The 23382-nt window shown below is 39.8% G+C and overlaps 4 protein-coding genes across 5 annotated transcripts in view; 2 read left to right on the top strand and 2 right to left on the bottom strand.

The window, feature by feature from the left end:
* The window catches only part of itgb2 (integrin, beta 2), a 27169-nt gene extending 24216 nt beyond the window's left edge, over window positions 1–2953 (bottom strand). Inside the window, exon 1 of the mRNA XM_019875672.1 lies at window positions 2834–2953. The gene's annotated coding sequence lies outside the window, so the exon portion shown is untranslated. The remainder of the gene's footprint in view (window positions 1–2833) is intronic.
* Window positions 2954–4954: 2001 nt separating this feature from the next.
* Window positions 4955–11025, bottom strand: mmadhcb (metabolism of cobalamin associated Db). The gene is made up of 9 exons (XM_019875690.1): window positions 10970–11025; window positions 9360–9403; window positions 9253–9290; window positions 8455–8599; window positions 8053–8258; window positions 7679–7781; window positions 6918–7048; window positions 6147–6233; window positions 4955–5311 (listed from the first exon to the last, which is right to left on the bottom strand). The coding sequence occupies exons 3-9, from the start codon at window positions 9259–9261 to the stop codon at window positions 5117–5119; spliced, it is 876 nt and encodes a 291-aa protein (XP_019731249.1). The 5' UTR covers window positions 9262–9290; window positions 9360–9403; window positions 10970–11025; the 3' UTR covers window positions 4955–5116.
* Window positions 11026–11183: 158 nt separating this feature from the next.
* LOC109519268 (uncharacterized) lies at window positions 11184–13561 on the top strand. 2 transcript variants are annotated; one of them, XM_019875688.1, is made up of 2 exons: window positions 11184–11307; window positions 12411–13561. In XM_019875688.1, the coding sequence occupies exons 1-2, from the start codon at window positions 11206–11208 to the stop codon at window positions 13128–13130; spliced, it is 822 nt and encodes a 273-aa protein (XP_019731247.1). In that variant the 5' UTR covers window positions 11184–11205; the 3' UTR covers window positions 13131–13561. The 2 variants fall into 2 exon arrangements, with proteins under 2 accessions (XP_019731247.1, XP_019731246.1); XM_019875687.1 differs by lacking the exon at window positions 11184–11307 and adding an exon at window positions 11747–11973 and having other exon boundaries at window positions 12411–13559.
* Window positions 13562–15146: 1585 nt separating this feature from the next.
* The window catches only part of rrp1 (ribosomal RNA processing 1), a 17424-nt gene continuing 9188 nt past the window's right edge, over window positions 15147–23382 (top strand). The window contains exons 1-8 of the mRNA XM_019875686.1: window positions 15147–15316; window positions 17616–17698; window positions 18165–18222; window positions 18307–18392; window positions 18522–18583; window positions 18679–18808; window positions 19105–19169; window positions 21241–21407. Coding sequence (XP_019731245.1) covers window positions 15190–15316; window positions 17616–17698; window positions 18165–18222; window positions 18307–18392; window positions 18522–18583; window positions 18679–18808; window positions 19105–19169; window positions 21241–21407 — 778 coding nt within the window. The 5' untranslated portion in view covers window positions 15147–15189. The remainder of the gene's footprint in view (window positions 15317–17615; window positions 17699–18164; window positions 18223–18306; window positions 18393–18521; window positions 18584–18678; window positions 18809–19104; window positions 19170–21240; window positions 21408–23382) is intronic.

Genomic DNA, 23382 nt, shown 5'->3' with positions numbered 1-23382 from the left:
TTCTTCCCTCTAGCCATTAACTCCCTAAACAGTCACTGACGTAGTCACTCTTCTTGTACAACAAATACTGCTACTGGTCACTCTAAAATGGTTCAATGATTTTCTGCACCAACTATACAACTGTCATAGTATTGCATTGTATTCTACCACTGATCACTTTAGCTCTGCTTGATACTTTGCACATTGTCTCACAGTTGTCGCTGGGTGGTACCACCGCACTACGGTGAACTACGGTTCACTTTACGAAATCTCCTTCCATACCTATTTGTCATGTCCTTGTTTATGATGATACTAATGCAGCGTGTTATACGGAGACAAATTCCTTGTGTGTTCTACATACTTGGCCAATAAAGATGATTCTGATTCTGATTCTGAAAGTCATTCAACTGAAAATTATTCTTTATCAATTGCCTGCTTACTATATTCAAATATTATGTTTATGACTACACTTTTTGGTTAATTCAGCCAACTTCCTCATGGAAAACAAGAAGCTTGTGCTCATTTTTGCATTACGGTTAATGCGCTCTGGATACATTATAATTGCAAGAATCAGGAAGATATTTTGCAGACTTTTACTGTGCAGCTCACAGTGATATAGGAGGCTGCCAAACAGGAACTATGACACAACCAAAACAGTGATGAGAATGGCACGCGTGCTTTGCAAGTTTACGTGCATTTTAGGCAGAAAAAAAGAGCAGCGCTGGCCTCAGTACATAGACCACGCAACAGCTATAAAACACAAATAGAATTACACTTGAAAGTATATAGTGGTCATAAAAAAATATTTTCTTTTGTAAATATTGTCATTTTATATTAGGGCTGCCAAGTTCACATCTATTGCCCCGACCCCTTCCTGTCATTTTTCGCGCTGCCTTGTGGTTTTGTTTTGTTTTTCCCCGAGCACCAGCTAGAGAGTTGGGCGTGACTATTCAGCGGTGCAGCTGTCTCTCGACGTGCTATCGAGCGCCTGTGCCACGAACTGCCAAGATGAGATCGAGCCTCCTTGTCGGATTCTCGCTCTTGCTCGCCATTATTGTCGAAGTGCCGTTTTCGAGACTCCTTCCTCTTGTTCGTAGTCGTTTACTTGACATAGTTTTGGTTTTTTTGTACGTGTTTATCCTGTCGCTGTATCGCGACTCTTTTGGTTTTCTTGCTCGTGTAATTGAACTTTTTTCATTCCGTTTAGTGTTTGTAGTTTTACCTTGCTTTTTGTTCCGCGATTAGCTTTTCCCGTTTTTTTTTTTTTTTGCCGCGAGTGATTTTTACGTTTTCGGTATCTCGCTTTTCTATCAATATTTTTTTTGTTCGCGTCATTTACCCAAATCTGCGTTTGTGGTATTCCACTTCCGACTGGTCTGTGTTCGAACCGTATCACCCTCACATGCACTTGTTTATCTTTTTCGTTCTATTGTGCGTTTAAACCCGTGTTTTCTGGTTGTTATTCTGAATAAAACGGAGTGTCGTTTTGTCATGTTGTTTTGAATTGGTGTCAATACAACAGTTCATCCACACTTTAATGTGAATTTGCTGCGGGAACTGTGGACCAAAACTGAACGGCAGACCAGAATTTTGGACAGCCTTGTATTCAGAAAAGTTTGCTGAACAAATTAGTTTAACTGATAAACGCAGGCGTCATTTACTTTTGTTTCATCATAATATTCACCAAGCGAGCATATGTCTGGATAAACTGATCAGAGTCCACCATTAATTATTTGGGTGATAAATTGATTAATCGGCTGAAAAAAAAAAACGTTTTCATTTTTAAAGTCGGTTTATTTTGTATTGCATTCTGAGTATGTGAATTAATTATACAAATCATGCTTATTTGATATCATCTATTTATTAATTTGCCATTTATTCCATGCATAATTTGCTACTAAATCTTTTACATCGCTAATTCAATGAAATTGGTGTCAATGTCTGCATGAGAAAGCCATTCCTGATTCAAGTGGGTCGACAGGATCATGTTGATAGCAGAAACGAAAAACATGCCTTATGTGCGATGTTCATGACAATGTAGATTTTCCCATGCTGAAGTGTAATAAGTAAGGGTTAATTTAAGTTTAATAGTTAAGTCAACAAATTGTAGTTCCATAAGCAACCCAGTCAGCAAAGCATCGGGCCAGATGCCTTTGCTGACTGGGAAGCAAAATGTACTACGCTTTTATTCACAAAGCGTAGTATTTACCGTGCTATTCCAGTGCCGTTTTATAATTATGTGATTGTAATGTTATCGAACCCAGTTATTTTCTTGGAGTTGTCTAGATTTGCATTTGAATAGCATTTGAAGACCTCTTTGAGAACCATTTCGTTAAAAGTTGGATCGTCCCCAAATTAATTGCTCTCAATTGCTTAGTAAATATTTCCCTAGAATGCCCCCCCCACTCCAAAATATATTTTTTTCTTCATGGAACAACATATTGAAAAAAATAATAATTTCACAAAACAGAGTTGTTCCTTTTGTTTCTGAGTATACACACTAGTATTTTATTTTCTATTTTTTCCAATTAGTTGACAGTTAACGTCATCTTTAAAATAAAGCTTGGCTTCCATTTTTCACATTTCTAAAAAGTATGTAGGATCTTTGTGTTGTTCTGTCAGTTTTTGCGATCACATGCTACAATATTTATCAAAGTAAAATATTACACTTTTCAAATACTTCCATCGACAGTGTTTAGGAATTCATACTATTACTTGGAATAACTACGCAGCTGTGTTGTGCTGTGTTTGTTAGTCAGGCATATGTGACTTAAATAATACTCAAATAATTAAGTAAAATTTTTAAGCACCAAGAATCAATAAGAATTTATGAGAAAAACAAATTCACACTTACAAGAATGAGGAAGATGCTTGCTGCCTCTGGCTCACAGTTATGCCGAAGACTCCCTGACAGGAAGTATGAGTCAACCACTGAGTGGAAGAGAATACAGCAACTTCTCTTCGTAGCAACGCCTTAGCACAGTGGTTCTCAATTATTTTCATTTTCTACCCCCCCCCCCAAGAAGAAGAAAACATCTCGCCCCCCCCCCTTGTGACTACAAATACCTGTATCATTTGTCTATAAAATTGTTGTAAGTAAAACTCTGCATAACACTGTATCCTTATTAACGCATAAGAGAATAAAAAAAGAAATATGGACCAACTTGCAACAAAGAATAGCTTTATTAACTATAACAGAAAAGAGTTAAAGTGCATCTGAAATTCAAATGTAAAATTAAATCCTTAATTTAACTCTAAATATTTTTTGACTGACCATGTCAAACCATACGACACAGAAAAATAAAATTACGTAAAATCAATAACTAATAATGCATTCAAACTAATCACCAACATTATCTCAGCAGCACAATATTAAATCAACTTTAACCAGCTAAAAAAATATACATAAAATAATTTGTGCTGATTTTTTTTTTAAATCAAAGATGATGTCTGGATTAATGGCTACAAGTAGCAGTCACAAAACGGGATGATTGTTGGCAATATTCGGCACGTTTTCTCAGAAAAAAAAACTCTTATCAACGAGATTGGGGTGTAATGTCTAAGTGACGCCTTAATTCATTTGGCTTCATGCTGTCCGATGTCTTTCCTCCCACTGTAGTCACAGTGAAGCCAAGAGCTACATACGCTTCGTCATTATTATTATTTACTCATCTTCGCTTTCGGTAGACCTATTTCCTCCGTCTCTCTCTCTCCGTCCGTCGACTTCATGTCTACACTTCAAGCTCATACTCTGTGCGGGGTGCAAAGCGCGCATGCTCAGTGCGAACGAAACACCGAGCGAATGCTCACAGCGCACTCTGCCAAGGTGAGCGCCACTGCCCCCTAATGTAGTCGAGGTGCAATTGCACTTTATTCTAGGACAGTAAAAAAAAAATCAAAATAAAAAAGCATGTTCCCCGAGGCCAAACGGGCCCCCCCTGACGGGGACTCGCGCCCCCCCCCCAAGGTATAACATCTCTTTTTCAAAAGTATCCTCGCTCAGAGGCAGCCGAAAATTAAAAAAAAAAATTGTATCATGTTGAGCTGTGTTTCTCACACAATAAAATTAGAAAGTTCAGCCTTTTTTTCATATGAATTTTTACACAATAGAAAAATAAGTGTTCCTCAGACAGAAATGATCAGCATAACCAACCGCTGCACATAATACAGTACAGTGGCGAAACAGACGAGTCTCCGAATGACTCTTATGTGGAGTGCCGAGTCCCTCTGCTGGACGAATTAAGCACTACATCAGAAAACAGCTGCCATGGGCTTCTTTTTGCACAAAGTATTGCAATCTCCCAATGTGTTCTCTGTCGGTGGAAAACAGGATTCGACAGGGTCCCGTAACCGCCACAACGGAGTACATCTTTCTTATGATAGGTATGTCTTTACTGACCTGAACTGAGGCCAGCGAGTTCTGGACTTCTTTAGAATTTGTTGTAGGTTCTTTTACAACCTCCTGGATGAGTCGTCGTTGCACTCTTGGGAGTAATTTTAGCTGATCGACCACTATTGTGAATATTTGTCACTATTGCCAGTTTTCTCTATTTGTGGATAATAGCTCTGAGATCTTGTAGCCTACTTGACTTTGTTTGACAGATTCTAGTAATGTGATTTCTTGATTCAACAAATGTGGTGCCTGTGAAATTGAACTCAGCTTTCCCATAACTGTCGTTACTCACAGTTTACTTTGTGATTTAACAAGGGGGGAGGGCGGGAATTACTTTTTCACATTCAGCCAAATAGTTTTACTTACCAAGGGGTAAAATAATATGAAAACCTATCATTTTGAAACTGCGTTTTATATTTTCTTGGGTGGTCTCTGTGTGATATTAAAATTGGTTTGATGAACTGAACCCTTTGTGCGTGATAAATATGTAAAGAACACTTTTTCACAGCACTGTATGACAGAAAGGACAAAATATTCAAAACAACTTTAAATATTAGAGTACCAAAATAAGGGGAAAGACAGTTTTAGTTTGAGATTTTATTATGAAAAAGTAATATATAGGCTTTTTGTAGTTTTCACATATGCATTCCATATGGTCCACCAAATATTCCTTTCAACACACAGACTATAGATAGATATATATCCAAGGACATTTTGACTGCATGAAAGCATTTAGCTTTTTGTTTAAAAGCCCTGGAAATCCTTCATGGTAAGGCGGCTGGGTGGTGCATTGGTAAATATTGTTCCTACAAAGGCATGTGCCCCCCACAAAGGATGTCGAATAACTCGACAGCAACCCAAATCTTCAATCTGAAAGCCGAGAAGACGGTACCTGTCGTCTGTCTCGAACAATGTGTTGTTTGTGTAAGGTCCAAAAAACTGGGGAGAAAAATAACAAGCGAGTGAATTAAATGACATAGGGAAACTGCATATATAAGAAGACTCGTATTATGCTTGACAAATATACATGCATAAATATTAAAAGTGTTATAAAGTGGTATGCCATCCAGAAAAACTGTCAAATCCAGCAAGATTACATGAATTCTCCCTTACAAATCTGGACCTCAATAACACCTGTGTAATGTAAAAATTAACAAACAAAACCATTTTTTAATGCATCACATCTAATTGAAAATAAAAAAACACTCCACATTTATAAATACATATAGCACATAGATTGGGCAGGTAGGGGATGGGAACACCTGCGGTGCTGAAGTGCAGTTCAGTGTGGCTCCAGAGTGTGCCCTGGAGCCACACTTTACAAACAAATGTAAAGCCAAGAGATGATGGATTACATTGTTTTGATCGATATTGTAATCACGATTCGTAATCACAATTATTCATTTCGCCATCGAAAATTAGCGTCATTGTAGCCCCAGTCATTATTGACGGGGCCGCTCCGTTACACAACATTGGTGTTCACTTTCCATTTCATTCTTTTTTTGGAGCTGCATTTTTCTTTGCCACTCCGTCAACCAAATGTTCCAAATAAAGGTTTAAAAGTTAGATGAGGAGAATATGAGAATACAAAATGCAAATACAGCGCAGGTTGTTTGATTTATTTTGATGCGTTGTGTACATTGTTGTGCGCTGAGACAGTGAGAGCAGTGCGCAATTGCTCACGCGCGCAGGTTAGAGGAAACATTGTTCCGAGCACTGAAATACTTGAGGGCCTAAATGCTTGTTTTGTTTTGTTTTTTAAACAGAGTCTTACCGCCAGGCCTGAAGACGGATCTATGAAGTCTGCCCAGAATCCTTCTCTTTGCAGAATGAAGCAGATCTCCTTGGCTCCATCTACAAACTACAGAGGTTGCAGTTTAGTAACATGAATTTGCTTGAGTAACCTGCCCATCAGATGAGGTGGAAGTGCGTTCGGGCTCGTGCATGTCAGTGAGCGGCGCGACTTTGGTCAGACAAGGACTCAGTCTGCCAGGCCTGCATGTTGGCCACCCGGGTTGTTGAAATGTTTTTTGACGTTACCCGTTTTTGTGTCGAGAAATTTCATCACCTTAAACCAAATTGGAATTAGCTAATGTTTGTCTTTGTCCTGGAAGACCCGGTGGCGCCTTATCAGTTTTTTTGGACAGTTTTATGTTTTATGTCCTCCATTTTTGTACTTTTAGATTCTGTCTGCAAACTGTTTTCTTCCAGTGTGCTTGCATGTTATTTTGACCACATTTTCGTTCGAACGGCAAAACACAAAAAGCACACACCTGGGTACCAAGCCATCATCATAGGTTTGAATTGCCTCAGTTGAGATGCAATATTATATTACATGCATTAAAGTAGTGCGCTGAAGCGGGCACTAAATGTATTTTCATATCTGTAATGGATGGGTGGATGTGTCTGAATATTTCATGTTCAGTTATTAAAGGTTTGATGTTTAAAAATCAAATGTTTTCTTTCCTTTCTTTAAGTTCAGTGACCTTCATGTTTTGAGGGTACCAACAATTTTGTCAGTGTTTGTACATTTAAGGTAGCTCACCTTGTCAAGCATGTGATCTCGCTCTTCTTCCACAGCAGAACACCATGCGGTCATCTCATTCTTTGTCTTTTGAGTCACCGTGACTACTGTCACGTGAGAGCTTGGAGCCTCGGGAAACAGGTCTTGGAGATCTGGAGAAAGAGGGATCACAAACAACAAAAACAAAATCATTAAAAAGGAGATGGCAGTCTTCTCTAAGCAGCATTATGGATTATTTTTGGTCGACAAAAAGAGCAGGCGGTGGGGAGCCTTCTTGCCTTTGGGACATTTGCTGCTGAACACACGTCAGATCCAGAGTTTGGTTTGCCGTAAAGGATGTGGAAGACATCTACAATATTGGCCTTCTGCTGTTTGGAGTTGGCACTTTCCTGATCTATCAGAAAAACTCAGCCGGCAGGAGCAGCTTTGCTCGAAGGGAACAAGCTGCAGGCCTTTCTGGATGGTGGAGGGCGGGTGGTCACCACTCTGACTCATGCGTTGACCAAACTCAATCGCAAAGTTGATGCGGTGTTGGAGTTGCTTTGCAAAGTGAAAAAGAACGAGGAGTATTTGGCCCGGCCTGGAATAAATTGAATGACCGATTGAGGATTCGGTTGGAGGAGGACCCCCCCCCGCTTCTTCACTATTGCTTTCTTTTCACATCTAAGATTTTGGGGGCTTAACAGCAAACCACGAGGCTTCCCCTTCTGTCTCCCCCTGTTGGTAATTGTTTTGTTGAGCTTCAACGTACGTTTCGGATGTGGTGTCAGTCAGTGAATTACCTTGTTTTAATTTTTCAGGGCATGACTGCATGACACACTCCACAGATGAGTTGTCAAAATCCTGGTTTGCTTGACTGGTATTGTGAGTCGTGGCTGCGTCATCCTGCACATTCATGAATGCAAACACACACACACAAAACAAAAGTGCTAAGGTTGACATTTTTCTTCATTGTAATTTTCTGTGATTTAAAATTTCAATTACAGGTGAATAATTCCACAACCTCACATATAGCACATTCAATTAAAATGGAATGTTGTTTCACACTAATTTTCGTGTGTGTGTGTGTGTGTATATATATATATATATTTTTTTTTTAACGACTGAATTGTTCTGGTCTTAATCAAAGTGCTGCGATACACTGGACTGTACTTACAAGTTCTTTGATAAGTAGTCCAGAAATACATCTCTCAGGACTTGATGGGGTATGCAGCAGTTCAGGGACCATCTTTTTTGTCAGTCTCATCTTTTGATCTGACGCCGGCAATTGACATTCAAATCCTACATTACCAGGCATAAAGTAGAGTTGGTCTTTGACATTAAACGGGCCCATGGTCTCATCATGCTGCAATCTAAGTGGTCCTGAAACAGAAAGCAACCGCGAGTGTACTTCAACAAACACTGTTCCTCGCAAACCACAGTGCTTTTTAATCCCGTCTAGAAATTTGGGTTGCTGTGCTGAACAAAAACCAGTTATCAGTAAAGCAGGTCCAGCGGCCTTTCCAATCTTTCACTATTTAAAATGTGAAAAAGAGAATGGCAAAAAAACATGCCCTACCATTTTTGGAAGTAGCGAGTGCTCCATGGGGATCACCAGAGCTGTAAGATCCAATAGTAGAGAAGCCCACGGTGCTGGCAATATGCTGCACCAGAGCATTAAGCCCAGGGAGGTAAGTCGCCAGCCTGGTTCTACCATACATCACCTGATGGAATAATCATACATACATGATGTTAGTTGCAAACAAACACAATGAAAACACACAGGGCCCTTTTAAAGGAAAGTGAGCATAACAGATTTATATCAGATAAGCAGGTCAAGCATGTGACTAAAGATGTAATCATTTCAACAGCACCTTTTTATAAACCACCACAATGGAATTGAAATAAGACGATAAAGATGTGAAGTTTTGGCTTGAAATCGGTTTCATTCAGGAAGTGATGAGAAGAGAGTAAAGTATAACCAGTTTACATCTCTGAATTCATCTTGTTACTTCTGCCAGACATCAATAAGAATTATACACTCCCCTCCATAAGTATCATGAGCCCAATACCATCATTTTCTCGGGCCTTCTTGCCTGTGTGGGTTTTCTCGGGTACTCCGGTTTTCTTCCCACATTCCAAAAACCTGCGTGGCAGGCTGAGTGAACACTTAAATTGTCCCTAGGTGTGAGTGTGAGCGCGGATGGTTGTTCGTCTCTGTGTGCCCTGCGATTTGCTGGCAACCGGTTCAGGGTGACCAATCCGTGTGGTGGTGCATAAAGGGAAAAGTTATAAAAACCTTTGCCATTGTCCAAACACTTCTGGGCCTAGCTGTACCTATGAAATGTTATGAATATGGTACATGCACTGAACTTACAGTCGCCATCGTCCTTTTGCAGTGTACCGTTGGGGTATCTGTGAGATGAGAGAAAATGACAGTAAAGAACCATTTCCAAGCATATCAAATGATCTGGTAGGAAGCACCTCGAAATAATGCCAGCACCCCTGTAAGTGACTTCTTGGTGATATTTGGAGAGACAAGAATATAATTTACTCATTTGCTGAAAGGAGTCAATATTTAAAAGCATAGGGATAGAAAGGAAAAATGGGCAGAACATATTGTGAAATTTCCATTTTAAACCCTGATACGATGACAAAGCAAAACCACATATTCAGGTATCAAAAGACCATTTTTAACACCAAAACTGCCTTTTTCTTGTCATTACTGAGCAAAAATATAGAAACAATAAATGGGTTTTATAATCATTATTTAGTACATGAGAAGAAATTGTAAACACGAGTAAAAGTCTCTCACTGTGCTTCCACCTGGTGACAGGTGTTTTTCAAAGGTGGGCTTCATATGGTGCCTACACAAAGAGCTCTAAACACACATGCACTAACATATATTTCCCATACACTTATTTGGCAATCTACTGAACTATAAAAGTAGTCAGCGGGAGGACGCTGGTGGCTGCCTGCAGCTGGTTTCACTCCTAAAAGGCCAAAATGATTTACTTTAAAGTTTAAAATGGCTGACCTTAACCAGAATCCTGCACTGCATTGTGGCCAAGGGTAAAAATCCAACCCAAGTAGCTCATAACAACTCCTGTCTTTAAAATGCCAGTCCTCGTCATCTTGTCATCCACCTCTTGATAACATTATCACATCACAAAATAATGTACAAATAACAATGCTATGTGATATTCACACGGCAGTGTTACTAAACCAGGGGTAGATAACTCCAGTTCCTCGAGAGCCATATCCTGCCTGTGTTGAACTGAGAGCCTGGTATGGATGACTTCGGCCGACTACAGGATCGAATCCGGGACATGCACAATGTGGCCAAAAATGCCTCTTGATGACACCGGGAGCCATAATAAGAGGGTGAACGACATCTGGTGTTGAAAAGTGAACTTCACAGTCTGTGTGAATGTGTAGATCGACAATTCAGGAAGGGGGAAGGACCTGTCCGATAAGATGATGAGCCATCACCCGTCCAAGTCCTTGACAAGTTGTTGATAACTCAAGTTCCGAGTGCAACTGTGAAAAATGAACCAGGTGGTGGTGGTCCTCCACAGAAATTGGCTGGCCCCATACAAACCCTTTGCATCACCGGAGAGGGAGTCCAGACGAGAGGACAAGTTCCTGGACACTGATCCATCACCAGAGGACACCGGAGAAGGCGTTACGACACCGGAAACTTCCCCATCACTTGTCGTACTTTGTCTTATCGAGTTACTGGCCCTCGCTACCTGCTACGTAAGAGTTGTGTAGCATTGCAGAAGTTGATGCAGATGATCCAGCATGCCTAGCTTGCTGCATTTGTAAATCCATCCATTATCTGAACCATTTACAAGTTCGTTGTAGCTATTTCCATGCTTTAGTCCACGATGGAGTCACACTCGGCCGCTCCAGGCTGAAGCCAATTAAAAAAATTAAACTAAACAAAAACCGTTTTCAATAATTTCTCAAGTGCCTTTGATTATTTCCTGCACGACTTATAAAAATAATAATTACTACATACAAGGGCTTTAACAATGAAGTGAAATGTTAAACCTTTCAAATGATACACAAATGAGAGGACAAGTGCTTACCAAAAAGTGGCGAAGTTGTACACGGCTTCCTTATGCCGTGTAAATCCAGTTCGCTGTTAAACTAATCGGCGTCCACTTAAAATAACGAACTTCCTTGATTTCTAAACGAAGACTACCTTGTTTTTTAATTTTGTTTTTATGCTCTCCAACGTCCTTTACCACCTTGGAATAGAAGACGTCATAATTTGCGGACCAGTTACTGTGATCGTGCGTGGCCAAGTTCCGGGCCTCATCTCATGTCTCTTACGAGTACTCAAACAAGTCTTTGGTTGTGTCTCAATTCAATGACTAATTCCTCTGTAGCGCCGGTGACCCGGTCGCGCTGCACGAAAGATAGGGTAAGACCAATTTCCTTATGTTAATATGCTGACATTTCTTGAACGTCGTATTTGTAGGGCCTCTTCTGATTCTCATTTTTTTTCCTATAGTCCGAGGAAAATGACCCGGAAGTACTTAGCGGACATGATCGTTCTCGTTCTACTACAGTAAAACTTCTCTCCAACGAAACCGACGTGTGCGAATACCCCCTTGTGTGAAAAAATCTTCATGCATTATAGCCATTCCCCCTTTTTTGCTTCCCCCTACAACGAAAAGTCCGCTTGTTGCGTAATACGAAATCCTTTTCTCCACCCTTGCATCTCAATGAGGTTCACTACAACGGCAACAAGCCTAGCGTAAAAGTCTAATCCAACCTCAGCCTGCCACAGCCAATGCTAATGCGTAGCTAGGAAATGGCAACAGCACCACACACTGGTTTACACATGCGCAGTAGTACAGGAAGTATTTGTTATTGTTAGCATGTGGCTAGAAATTTCCAGAGTAGTTTCAGACGGCTCGAACGTCGCATTGTTTGGTATAAAATGGCTCCAAAACGGACATTTGCAGACCAAGGCTCTTCACAAGGAGTTAAGAAAAGAAAAGCTTTAACACTTGAAGACAGGATAAAAGTAATAAGGATGAAAGACAGAGGAAGCAAAGTAAAAGACATTCTGCAAAAAATTGATGTAAGTGGAAGTGAATGCTGATCGCAAATTTCTTTCCCTTTTCTTCTTTCTATACTGGTAATATGAAGTATCTTTGGTATTAGTATTGTTTGATTTTAAAAAAATCATTGATTTAAATTCCAATGTAAATCAGCTAAAAATAAACAAATCAATACTTTTATTTTCCATCAATTATTTTTTCGCGAATCGATAGAAAATTCGAATGTTGCTTTACAAAATAACCAAAACATTTAACAGATTTGTGTGTATGTGTGTGTGTGTTTTAGTTTTGTATCATTAATTTATGAATTTGATGTTCATAAGGTATTTTAGACATTCACTGATATTCATTACTGCTTGATCCAGGTGCATTTTATAGAACTAAATTTTGAAATCAAATTATAGATGATGAAACTTCCTTTATTATAGATGATGAAACTTCCTTTTTTATATTTTAGGCTGGCCAGACCCAGATCTATGCCATCCTGAAGGACAGAGAAAACCTTCTGGAAATCTGGAATTCAGGAAAAATGAACAGGAAAAGGAAGATATTGACAGCAGGAAGGCAGAAGTATCCTGAAATAAACCGGGAGACTTGGGAGTGGTTTACCAAGAAAAGAGCAACCAACAATGTCATAACAGGCTCTATGATACAGGAGCAAGCTAGGATAATTGCTCTCAGGAAAGGCATCACACACTTTGAAGGATCAAATGGTTGGTTAAGAACATTCATTCAGCGTCATAGCATTAGTCGGGCTATTTTGACGTCTACCATCAAAAAATGTTTGAAGAAATGTGGCTTTTCTGGTGAAGCAAGCCAAGCAACACAAGAGGAAGAAGCTTTCCAGTTCTACAATGATGATCTGCAGAGCCTAAAAGAAGTAGCACCAGAGAGCACACTAGAAGACCTGCTGCAAATGGACAGTAACATTGCAACCCATAACCAGGAATGTGGAGAGACTGGTTTTGTCATTAAAGCGGAAGAAGAAGAGTGGGAGGATGCTGATGAAAAAACACCTGAACCCAGGTCTCTGAGAGACAGTCTCAGCAGTGTTACAGCACTCATTGAAGATGCTAAAGGCAGAAGAAACATGGAATGGCTGAGTACCGCACAAAAACTCAGAGACCTGATCCAAGAAGAACAAATGAAGTGTTGGGAAGCAAACGAGTATACATGACATTTTTGACATGACTTCACGTAGCACACAAAGTGAAGTAATTAATATACAAGAAATGTATGTTAATGTTAAGCTAAGTCAAATAAGTGTATGCTCATACTTATGCGCTATTGAAATAAAAATAAAGAGTACACATTTACGTTTTGTTTGTGTGTGTGTGTTTACGTCTGAGATCAAATTTGCGATAGTGAATGTGACGTCACTCAACAATGACGACCTCCATGGAGACACAGACCGTGAATGCCAATTTATTATGAATGAATATTTATATTATTACATTTAGTTAATTTGACATGACTTCATGTAGCACACCATGATTTGCACTGAGTGTGTGAATACATACATGCTGTTATCTCCTTGCATTAATTAAATTATTTGATGAACTGCATTGGAGATAGTATATTCCTTTATTTATATGAATAAAATTAATTATGAAGAAGGTTAGCTGAGGCTCAAAATGTGTTGTGACAAACCAGAACAACAAGCACTTTATCAGAATCAGCTATCTTTGTTGTTTAAATTCGCCTCCAATGCATTGAAGGTGGACTGGGACAATCCATGTGGAATATTTCCGATTTCCCACTTTCATCGAGTGCAGCATACGAATGCGTAGGAAAGGGTGCATGGATACAACCTTTAAATCTCCTTTCACATAGGTCACTCATCTCCCGAGGCCTCTTCGGATTCTTGTTTGCCTCAGTAATTTCCTTTCCGACCCTATCCAGATGAGATGAACTTGGAGGATAGCGTCATTCGAATTCTATAAATGCTTAGGAAAGGTGCCTGCTTGTAACCTTTAAGCCCCTGTTAATGTAGGTGACTCCTGACAACCTAGGATATTACCCACAATTCGGCAAGAACATTAAAGCAACAGGACACAAACGTAGTTCACGGACTACGTGAAAACGCTCATGTTTAACGTTTCAGACATTAAAATAATGTAAAAAAAACCCACATTTAATAATACAATTTTTTGTAATCAGTGGATAATCAATGAAGCCAAGGAATATACTGTACGGAGGAGGATGACATTAAAGTTCGAATTATGACTTTATTCTCAGAATTCTAACATTAAAGTCAGAACTCTGTCTTAATTGTCAAAATTCTGACTTTAATGTGAGTAATGTGTCAGAATTCTGAGATAAGTTAGAATTCTGAGACTAAAGTTAGAATTCTGAGACAAAAGTGAGAATCTTGCCAACCTTGGATTTTTTTTTCTTTATTGGCCCTAAATCTCTTCTGTACCCTTCTCTATTGTGTACACTTGGTTGTCTGTTGACTGTTGATTGCAATTTATTGTTTATATTTGTTCATATTTTATATGTCCTTTGTATACAACTTTCACTGACCTTATTTTTAGCTGTGTGTGTTTTTAATGCACTGGATATTTGCACTGTGGTTGAGAGGAAATACATTTCATCTATGCTGAATGTTGTACATAGAGCATATTTGACAATAAAGCTGGCTTTTGACTTTGACTTTTTGACTTTACAAAATCATACCTGTCAACTCATACGGTTTAGCCATATTTTATACGGATTTTGTGGTGACTCTTACGTATATGGCCATATCACACAAATCATACGGATTCTGAAAATTTCCGTTTTTTTTCCCCCTAACAGGTAGTTCCGTTTGCTTTTGTCCAGAATGGTGCTCGTCTACTCGAATGCTTTCATTTCCGGTAACGTTCCAGTAAATCACGTGGTTCCTAGTTGAAAACAGCAGAGTATTCATTGCATACTTCGGTAGTGTACAAGCAAGTTCTACAAGGAAACAAATATATCATTCATATTTCGTGGTTTTTTTTCCTGCCGTTATTTTGACATATAAAATGCTTTGTTATGTTATAAGGATAGGATTTTTTGCTTTTTATAAGGATTGTTTTGTTAGTTTATATGGGTTGGCGCTCCGAAAGGTTGACAGGTATGCAAAATAACCGAAAACAAGATACAGTAACATACATCCGTGCCCGTGATGGCAATGTGTGATGTCATCTGTCTGCGACGGAATGAAGGAACGTGCGCTTGAGCAGCACCGCTCCACGTGAATCAGTGTGAAAATGGCGGCCGTTCAAGATCCAGAGATTCAGTTGGCACAAAAGTTAGCCTCAAACGAAAAGCCTATTCGAACAAAAGCATTAAAAAAGCTGAAGAAGTATATAAATGTCAGATCACAGAAACCGACAGGTAAGTAACTCGCGTTTAGTGCTCTTATTTGCATTTATAAATGTGCTCGGAACATTCACAAATACGAATTAATAGCACTGCCTTCTGTTTGGAACGTTACATATCACTATATGGACACTTTCCTATGTCCAAGCTCAGTTTTTAATCAACAGGTTCCATCCTTCCAAACTAAACATAATGTTTTACAGTACGGTAAGTGGGTTCAAGATTTAAAAGGTAAGTTAGACTATCCACAATTAACATTGTATACATCAGCAACGTCTTGCTAACTAAAATGCTTATTGTTAAAAAAAAAAAAAGCCAAACGTGGCTTAATGTCAGGAAACTACGAGCAGTTATCAAAATTCACATGCACATTTCTGCCTATGCCCACGTGGATATCAAAAAATCGCTACAGTATCTTAGATTTTATGGACATTAATCTATCAGGAGGTTCACTGTATAGAAAAAGCTCAACGTGTCTTAATGTTCGAACACTACAGCCACCCAAATTTACACTTAAATCCATTTCAACCTCTGAAAATAAATAATAGCCACAGTGTTCAGGATTTTATGAACATTGAGCTTTTTCCTGCCCATAGGCGTTCCACTATAAGGCAAAAGCTTAACGCGGCTTGATGTTATAAATGTACAATCAATTTCTACCAAAATTCATGGGCACATCTCTTCCTATACCCACAGTGTCTGAAAATATAAAAAAAAATCAGACCGATATTTGAGATTTTATAGACATTAACGTCTTTTTCTCCATAGGTGTGAATTAAATTTAATGTTGCTTAATGAGGAAGGCGCTTAATGTCCGCATGCTGTCCTTAGTTACATCTGCTTTTCCTTTATATAAGCAGCTTGTCAGCACATCAGTCAGTCAAATGCAGTGCAGCCACTCCACATCATTCATAGAATTTGGAACTTGGTTCATACACAAAGTGCCCCACATTATTAGGCGTCCCTTCCATTTTGGAGTACGTGTAAGACTTTTGAATGTGCCTTGTAGTTGTGAAAATATGGTAACGTTGCAGACATCTACTTGAAGTTAGCACTACTTCAGGTTTGAAATTCTGATATCACTATCTGTTTTGACCAGTCTCAAATCCGTTACCGATACTGTGCATGAACATTCTGATTGGAAATTTTACCAGTGGTGAAAGAAGTCCAATTCAAGAGCCTCGATGTTATTTTTAAAAAATGCTTGCATTTTTTTCTGCCTCAGGTAACAGTTTAGTTGGTATGCACCATTTGAATAAGAATAAGAAAACCTTCAATCGTCTCACAATTACAGCAGCAAAATTATGAAAGGAAGAAAGTAGAAGAACAAAATATAGGAGCTGCTATAAAGGCTGCCACTCTCGCGGCGCCATCTTGAAGTCACAATAACAAAATAATACAACACAACACATAAGACACAGTCGTGTAATCTTAACCACTTTTGAAGCAGTCATAGATGAAAGATCAGCGAATCAAAGTGTCCTTTTCACCAGTGGATCAAAGACGACATGCTGAAAATGTGCACACGTCTGCTCCAAGCTAAGTTTTGAAAGCAAACAAGAAGCTGTAGCGTCTATTGATGAAAAAAGAGATTGGCTCACATCTCCTGTCCCATGTAAATCGGCTTCAATTCCAAGCCGCGACTCTTGGACTTGGAAGTCCAGTCAATCCAGCTGCCATAATTGTTCATACTTTGCATTATTACAGTAACACGCCATCAACCGGTTGCGAATGCCAACTTCAAAATCGACGGCTACCAATCAATAGCTGGACACTAGTTCGGCTTTTATTTTGAAATTGGCTTTTGCAGCACTTGGCGGCGTTACCATCATGCAGGATGAACAATCGTTGTGGAGGTTGGTTTGAGCTGTCTTTACCGATTGGAGGCTGACCTGATCCCAGGTTTATTGCCATTACCTACTGTTGCTGCCTTCGAAAACACTTGCAATTGTTCCCTGCTTAGTCGGATAGGGACTTTCGGGGCTTGCAGCGAGTGCCCTGTACAGACTAGCAACAAACTTCAGACTACTTTTCAAAGCCAGGTTAAAAGGTAAAAATGAATCAACACACATTTGATTCTGACAAACTAACACAGTCGTCATCCCTACTGATCCATTTTTACTCAAATGTCCCTTCTGGTTATAAGGTCTGTGTGTGAATATCTTATTTGTTTTAAAATGGAGCGCGGTGAGTTACTTTCTGTATGAAATGCACGATCTAACGAAAGTTGCCCATGTCCTTGCCTTGTCCAAAAACAGCTGATGTAATACTCGATTCACCAAGGTGCTCCTTTGGTTTTATGTTCTCTGTCCAGATGGCTTTACGAGTGAAGAAATGCTCAAGCTGTGGAAAGGTCTGTTCTACTGCTTGTGGATGCAGGACAAACCACTTTTACAGGTATTTCTTTCTTTCTTTCGTCGCGGCTTATGGAATGTTTTCAGGCTGAGCTGTGATTGGTCGCCAATCACTTCTTCGAGCTCTTCCCAAGGCGTTCCCAGGCTGTCCTGGTTCGCCCCCAGGAACTCCTACCTTTGGGACATGCCCGGAACACCTCACTAGGGAGGCGTCTAGGAGACGTATTTTGACGGACCGCTGGAGTCGCGGTGCAACCACTCAGTGACTGCAGACAGCGGCTGTCATGCGCAAAAACGTAATTTATGCCATTTGGGGGCGGGGTTGTTAGACTGGTCCTGAAATGGACCGGCCGTTCAGGAATCCCACAATATTCCCTATGTCCACCACGATCCTGCGTGTTGGGCTGAATTAATGGCACCCACTGCCATTTAGTTGCTAAATATATTGAGCCTTTCTTAGATTGTTTCACTTTGTATTAGCTGAACTTGAGGCGCAATGTTGTTCACAGGAGGAGCTTTCGAACTCTCTTTGCACACTGATTCACACCTTTCATGATATTGATGGACGTAAGTTGATCCTATGCTGGTGTAATTCCAAATACAAATTAAAATGTGAAAAGCCGGTGGTGAAAAGTATGTTGTTTTCCACAGAACTATTATATCTGGAGAGCTCCCTTAAGACCTTCAAAAGAGAGTGGACTGGCATTGACAGATTGCTCATGGACAAGTTTTTCCAGGTGTGTGTGTGTGTGCGTGTGTGTGCGTGTGTGTGTGTGTGTGCGTGCGTGCGTGTGTGTGTGTGTGTGCGCGCGCGTGCATATATCACTTTTCTCCCCCTTATGGTGGCCCTTCTTTTCGTATTACAGCTGATCCGCTTCATGTTCAGACAAAGCTTTGAGATGCTGAAGAGAAACAATTGGGATAGCAGGTAACCCGTTAAAACTGTCATGCGCAAATTGTACAGTGCGTCATAACATAGGTTAAATATTTTACATAATGTCTTTTTTTTTTTTTTCCCCCTAGTGTGGTTTCAAGATTTCTGGAGCTCTTTGCAACAGAGCTCCTGAACAGTGGCAACGGTGCACCCGCTGGTCTGCAGTTTCATATCTTGGACCTTTACTTGACAGAACTAGCAGCTGTGGGTGCATCAGAGGTAAAGTTATGATCCAGACGGGTCATTTGGGGTATGGAGCATCGACGGAGGTTGGGGTACTTGTCCGTATTTATTTTATTGATCCTGTTCAATGAATGCATTTCGCTTGACAAAAATAAACTGAACAGAATTTAGATATGAAATTTTGAAGTCTATCCACTCTAAATGCCAATATTATAGTTTCATTTGAGTGACACATCCGTTATAGAGGATTCTGCATCAAATTTTGAGGAAATATTAATAACTGATTGAAAAAAAAAATGTGATGGTCCTTTTCACATTTTTTTTCTCCATAGCTCACTGCTGACCAGAACCTGAGATTCATCGAGCCATTCTGCAAAACGGCAGCCAAAACCAAGGAGTAAGTCCAGTACTCTTAGCTTCCTTTTGTTTGATTTCATATCTGCAGGGAAGTATATTTTTTTAAATTACAAAGGATGAAAAATCTTCCACACCATTTTTGATGGTGTTGACTTAAAAATCAATAAAAAGGGGGGGAGAATCAGATTTCAGTACATTTTATACATTTCGTGTGTGTGTGTGTGTGTGTGTGTGTGTGTGTGTGTGTGTGTGTGTGTGTGTGTGTGTGTGTGTGTGCGCACGGTGATAATTTTACAGTTTAACCCCAGCGAGTCCCAGGGACTCGCTGATCAGAAAAGTATGAGTCCCATTATGCATTTAGAGAGTCCCAAATTTCGAATTCTGAAATGGTCTACTTATTCAATTGCATATGATAATAACACAAACAACAATGATATACATTGATAATAGGTTTATTTCTTCTAAACAAATGCTGCAAAAATGTTCATAATTTAGGCATACAAGATTTGCTGAAAAATAGGGTCTTATTTCATCCCATGGTTCAGTCTTAGAGTTCATAAATTCTCCTCTCTTTACTCTGCTTCAAACGATGCAGGCTTCCTCAAAGTCAACTTATCGCAAAAAACTATCCAACTTTAGCTGCTTCCTCTGTGATATCTCCGCAATAAACTTTCGCAACACTTGTTCGCAACACTTGTTTTAACGTTACACGACTTGGCAATCGTCTGCTTTCCGCGTCTTGCAAGAACGGAAATCTCGTCACGCGAGATTACTTAACGCGAGATCAAACCAACAATGGCGGCGATTGTCAAACTGCGATCCTTGTAGGAAAAAAAAAGATGTACCGTAGCAGGCCTGAGGATTTAGGAAATTCACGGTAACCGTTTTTCGATTCCGTCAGATTACCCAATGGGGAAACCACGGCAACTAATTTTGGGTTCCGTAAACGTTCATCACGGGAACCCATTTTTCTATTTTGACTGATATTCATAATCAAGAATTCTGATACTCAAAAGTATAATGTTTCAAGGGTAAATGTTTGAAAACTATGCATGAACAATGACCATTACATCAGCAGCTGTGTACTCCAGGATTATTCAACACAATAAATGGATCAAAATATGTTGTACTCATATGACATATAAATACAGCATACCACAAAATCTGAGTATTTTTTCCAGTCTCACACTGCAAAGATTAATTTACTGGTAATCATTAATTCAGATAAGTATTGATGTGGCTTGACATCCTCTTCCCAAGACGATGCATGTGTAATCTACTATCAATCTGACGAAAGAATCTACCACGCGTCATCGTTAGTTCTACCGACAGTTAACATTAGCATGACTACCCCTTATGACAAATGTTTTGTTCATAAAGTTACAATGCTACAACCAGTAAATGATAGAATAACCAAGACTGTTTCATAACATTTTTGTGAACGTCACACGCGTAAGCGTCACTTGCTCGTGTAAGGAACCCGAAAGGAGTCGAGTTGCGTATTCGGGTTTGCTCAGTTTGGTCTAAAACTGGTTTTCGGTCGTAAACTGAGGCGTAAAAATCTCGAATGTTCAGGTCGAAATCCGATTTGGTCGATAACAGAGACGTTCAAAAACTGAGGTTTGACTGTACTTCGGTCAGATTGAAGTTATTTCTGTGACCACTGAAGGTTTTTCTTTCATTAACAGAGGGGTAACAATAATTTTGCATATATGAAAACGTTTTGTCAGTATTGAATACCCCATAACCCAGAGGAAAATGTTTACTCCAAATGTGGTAGAATTATCGGGCCTTTCAATATTTTTTAATTGCAATGGGCGTAAAGTCTATTCATTTAAGTTACCTGACAATCATACAACTTTTTGCCTTAACACTGAATAAAGTCGTCAAAGCAAGACAACTCCAATTTGGATTTCAGTGTTCAAGAGGATTTGGCTGCCGTCCAATTCGTGTAATATTTCAGTCAACACATTCTTTATTGATCATACTAGTTTTAGGGGTGTCACTGTTGAATGGCTGCAAAATTCTGTCTTGATCTGAAGCTTCCTGCTTGCTTTGTAATATTTACCATCCACTGATCTACCATTCTGTTTAATTGACCGTCTCACCAGTCGGACACTTTTCGGAGCGATCTGCAACAGCATCTTCAACACAATTATTGACCAGGCTCCCTATGCCATTGAGGATCTGATGAAGGAGCTGAAAGCAGCAGAGTCCTCCGATTCAGGCCAGTCCTCTGAAGGGGATGATGAAGAGGACCTCGTCAAGCAGATTAACGGTACGACATTTTCACAGGAAGCATGGCACATTCCTATACAGCCGTGTTTTTTTTTTTTTTTTTTTGCGCACTACGGACTGGTTCATACAAGTACATTCTTCTCGCGGCTCGGCAACCATTTGCCACTAGGAGTGGGCGTCACCTGTGGGAACATCTGAAATCATAAAGAATTTGTACTGACAAATAAGGTAGCTAGAGAGTACCTCAACATTTTCTTTCCATCACAATTACTCAGGGCACGGGCAGCGACCAATCATGGCTCGCCCGATTCCTGAGTTTGGCCATGTGACATTCGCCCATTGTGCCACGATTGGATGTTACCTGAGCCATGAGCAACTGTGATGTTTTTTTCAGTCGACAGCAAGTGGCAAAATGGCTGTCCCCCGAGATGGCTAAAAATGGGAGGAGTTTGTTGTTTAATTTTTCCACAAACACAATATTAATCATAATACCATGTTTAGACGAATGAGGCCGCATAATGCGTATTGTTTTAAAGAACATTTTGGAGTTGATTTTCCTTTTAAAGTGTCAACGTAATGATTTTTAAGTTAGCGCTTTGCAAAAAGGATGGACGGATGAATCCACATTGTTTGCTACTTTGTTTGGTGGCTACATTGCTAGGTCGTAGCGGCTAAACTGCTCATGTTTAGGTGGGCAGCATGTGCAAATCCGCTGGCATTTACATGCTTTCCACATCATCACTTCAGTGATACTTGTTCAGCTGATTCAATGGGATTGTCGTCATGCCCGTTTTTGAGAATGTACCTTGCACATGGCCAACAGCCGGCTTGATTTATTCCGTCGCTTTGGAGAAAGCGCCACACAAGCGATCATTCGGCTCAGTACCAAAAGGCCCACGGGCAGGTGCTTGGGACCACTGCTATATAGTACGCAACATGAAGTGCAATCTGACAAAAAAAAAAAAAATTCTTCCGAAAGCTTTTGAGTTTCCTTTCAGAATCACTATTTTCTGTAGCACACAACAACCTGTTTGTAAGTTATTGATTGCAATTTCGATTTTTTCATTGTACACACAGAAAAATGCTATAGTGTTTTAAAAGTAACTCCATGAATGTTACATATTATTGGAAATAAAGAAATGACTGAATTTAATTGATTTAAAAACCATCATTTTATTTGGGAGTGTACGCATTGGTGTTGAGCTAAATTGTTCAGAGATGAAAGTCCTCCGGAATTCCGGGTTTTTCAAATTTTTATGAAAATCTCTCCGGAGAATTGAGGAAAAATTGCCTAAAATTAATCCGGATATTAGTTGACAACATTGAACGAAGACGCGTTTGAGTTTGTTGTTTTGCTTTCACGAGCGTAGCCATGTTGATACACTAACACTAGTAACTAGAGAGATTTTCGTCTCTTTATAAACACACTTGCTAAACCCCAGTGGAACGAATAAAAGACACCGTGGACAAGACAGTTGTCGTAAAAAATATATTTGGACAAAAAGGGAAACACACAGATTGGCAGAAAAACGTGTCCGTCTGACTTCGAGTGTCGTCTCGGCTAACTTAGCTGTTGTTGTGTGTTGCGCCGGCGCTTATTGGTTGAAATCAAAAGATGCGCTTGCGTACATGTTCGCGCTGACGCACGCAGTAGAGAGCAGCGGACTAGCTCGAGTGGCGTCGCCACAACAGTAATACCCTCGCCTCGCATTCTCATGGCCTCGCCATATCTCTGAGATTTCGAAATATCGGTGAGAACGGAAGCCACAAAGGGTGCATGAGCCCGATCACTGAACTTGATTTGCAGGCCCGAGCCCGAAGCAAACCCGAGATTTCATATTTTGTTTGTGAGGACTCCGGAGGAGGAGTGGTGATTTCTGATAACAAGGCCTGTCTTTTGGAACAAAATCTAAGTTAAAAAAGACTGGATAAACATTTACATCTTTTATATTTCTGTTCCTAAAGAGGTTACATTAGCGGACAATTTTCCATCATTGACTGATTTTTTTTAAGAA

The sequence above is a fragment of the Hippocampus comes genome, unplaced genomic scaffold (genome assembly GCF_001891065.2).
Source record: "Hippocampus comes isolate QL1 unplaced genomic scaffold, H_comes_QL1_v1.1 scaffold234, whole genome shotgun sequence".
Lineage (NCBI taxonomy): Eukaryota > Metazoa > Chordata > Actinopteri > Syngnathiformes > Syngnathidae > Hippocampus > Hippocampus comes.
The sequence above is the reverse complement of the archived record's forward strand: the minus strand, read 5'-3'. Positions and strand labels throughout refer to the sequence as shown.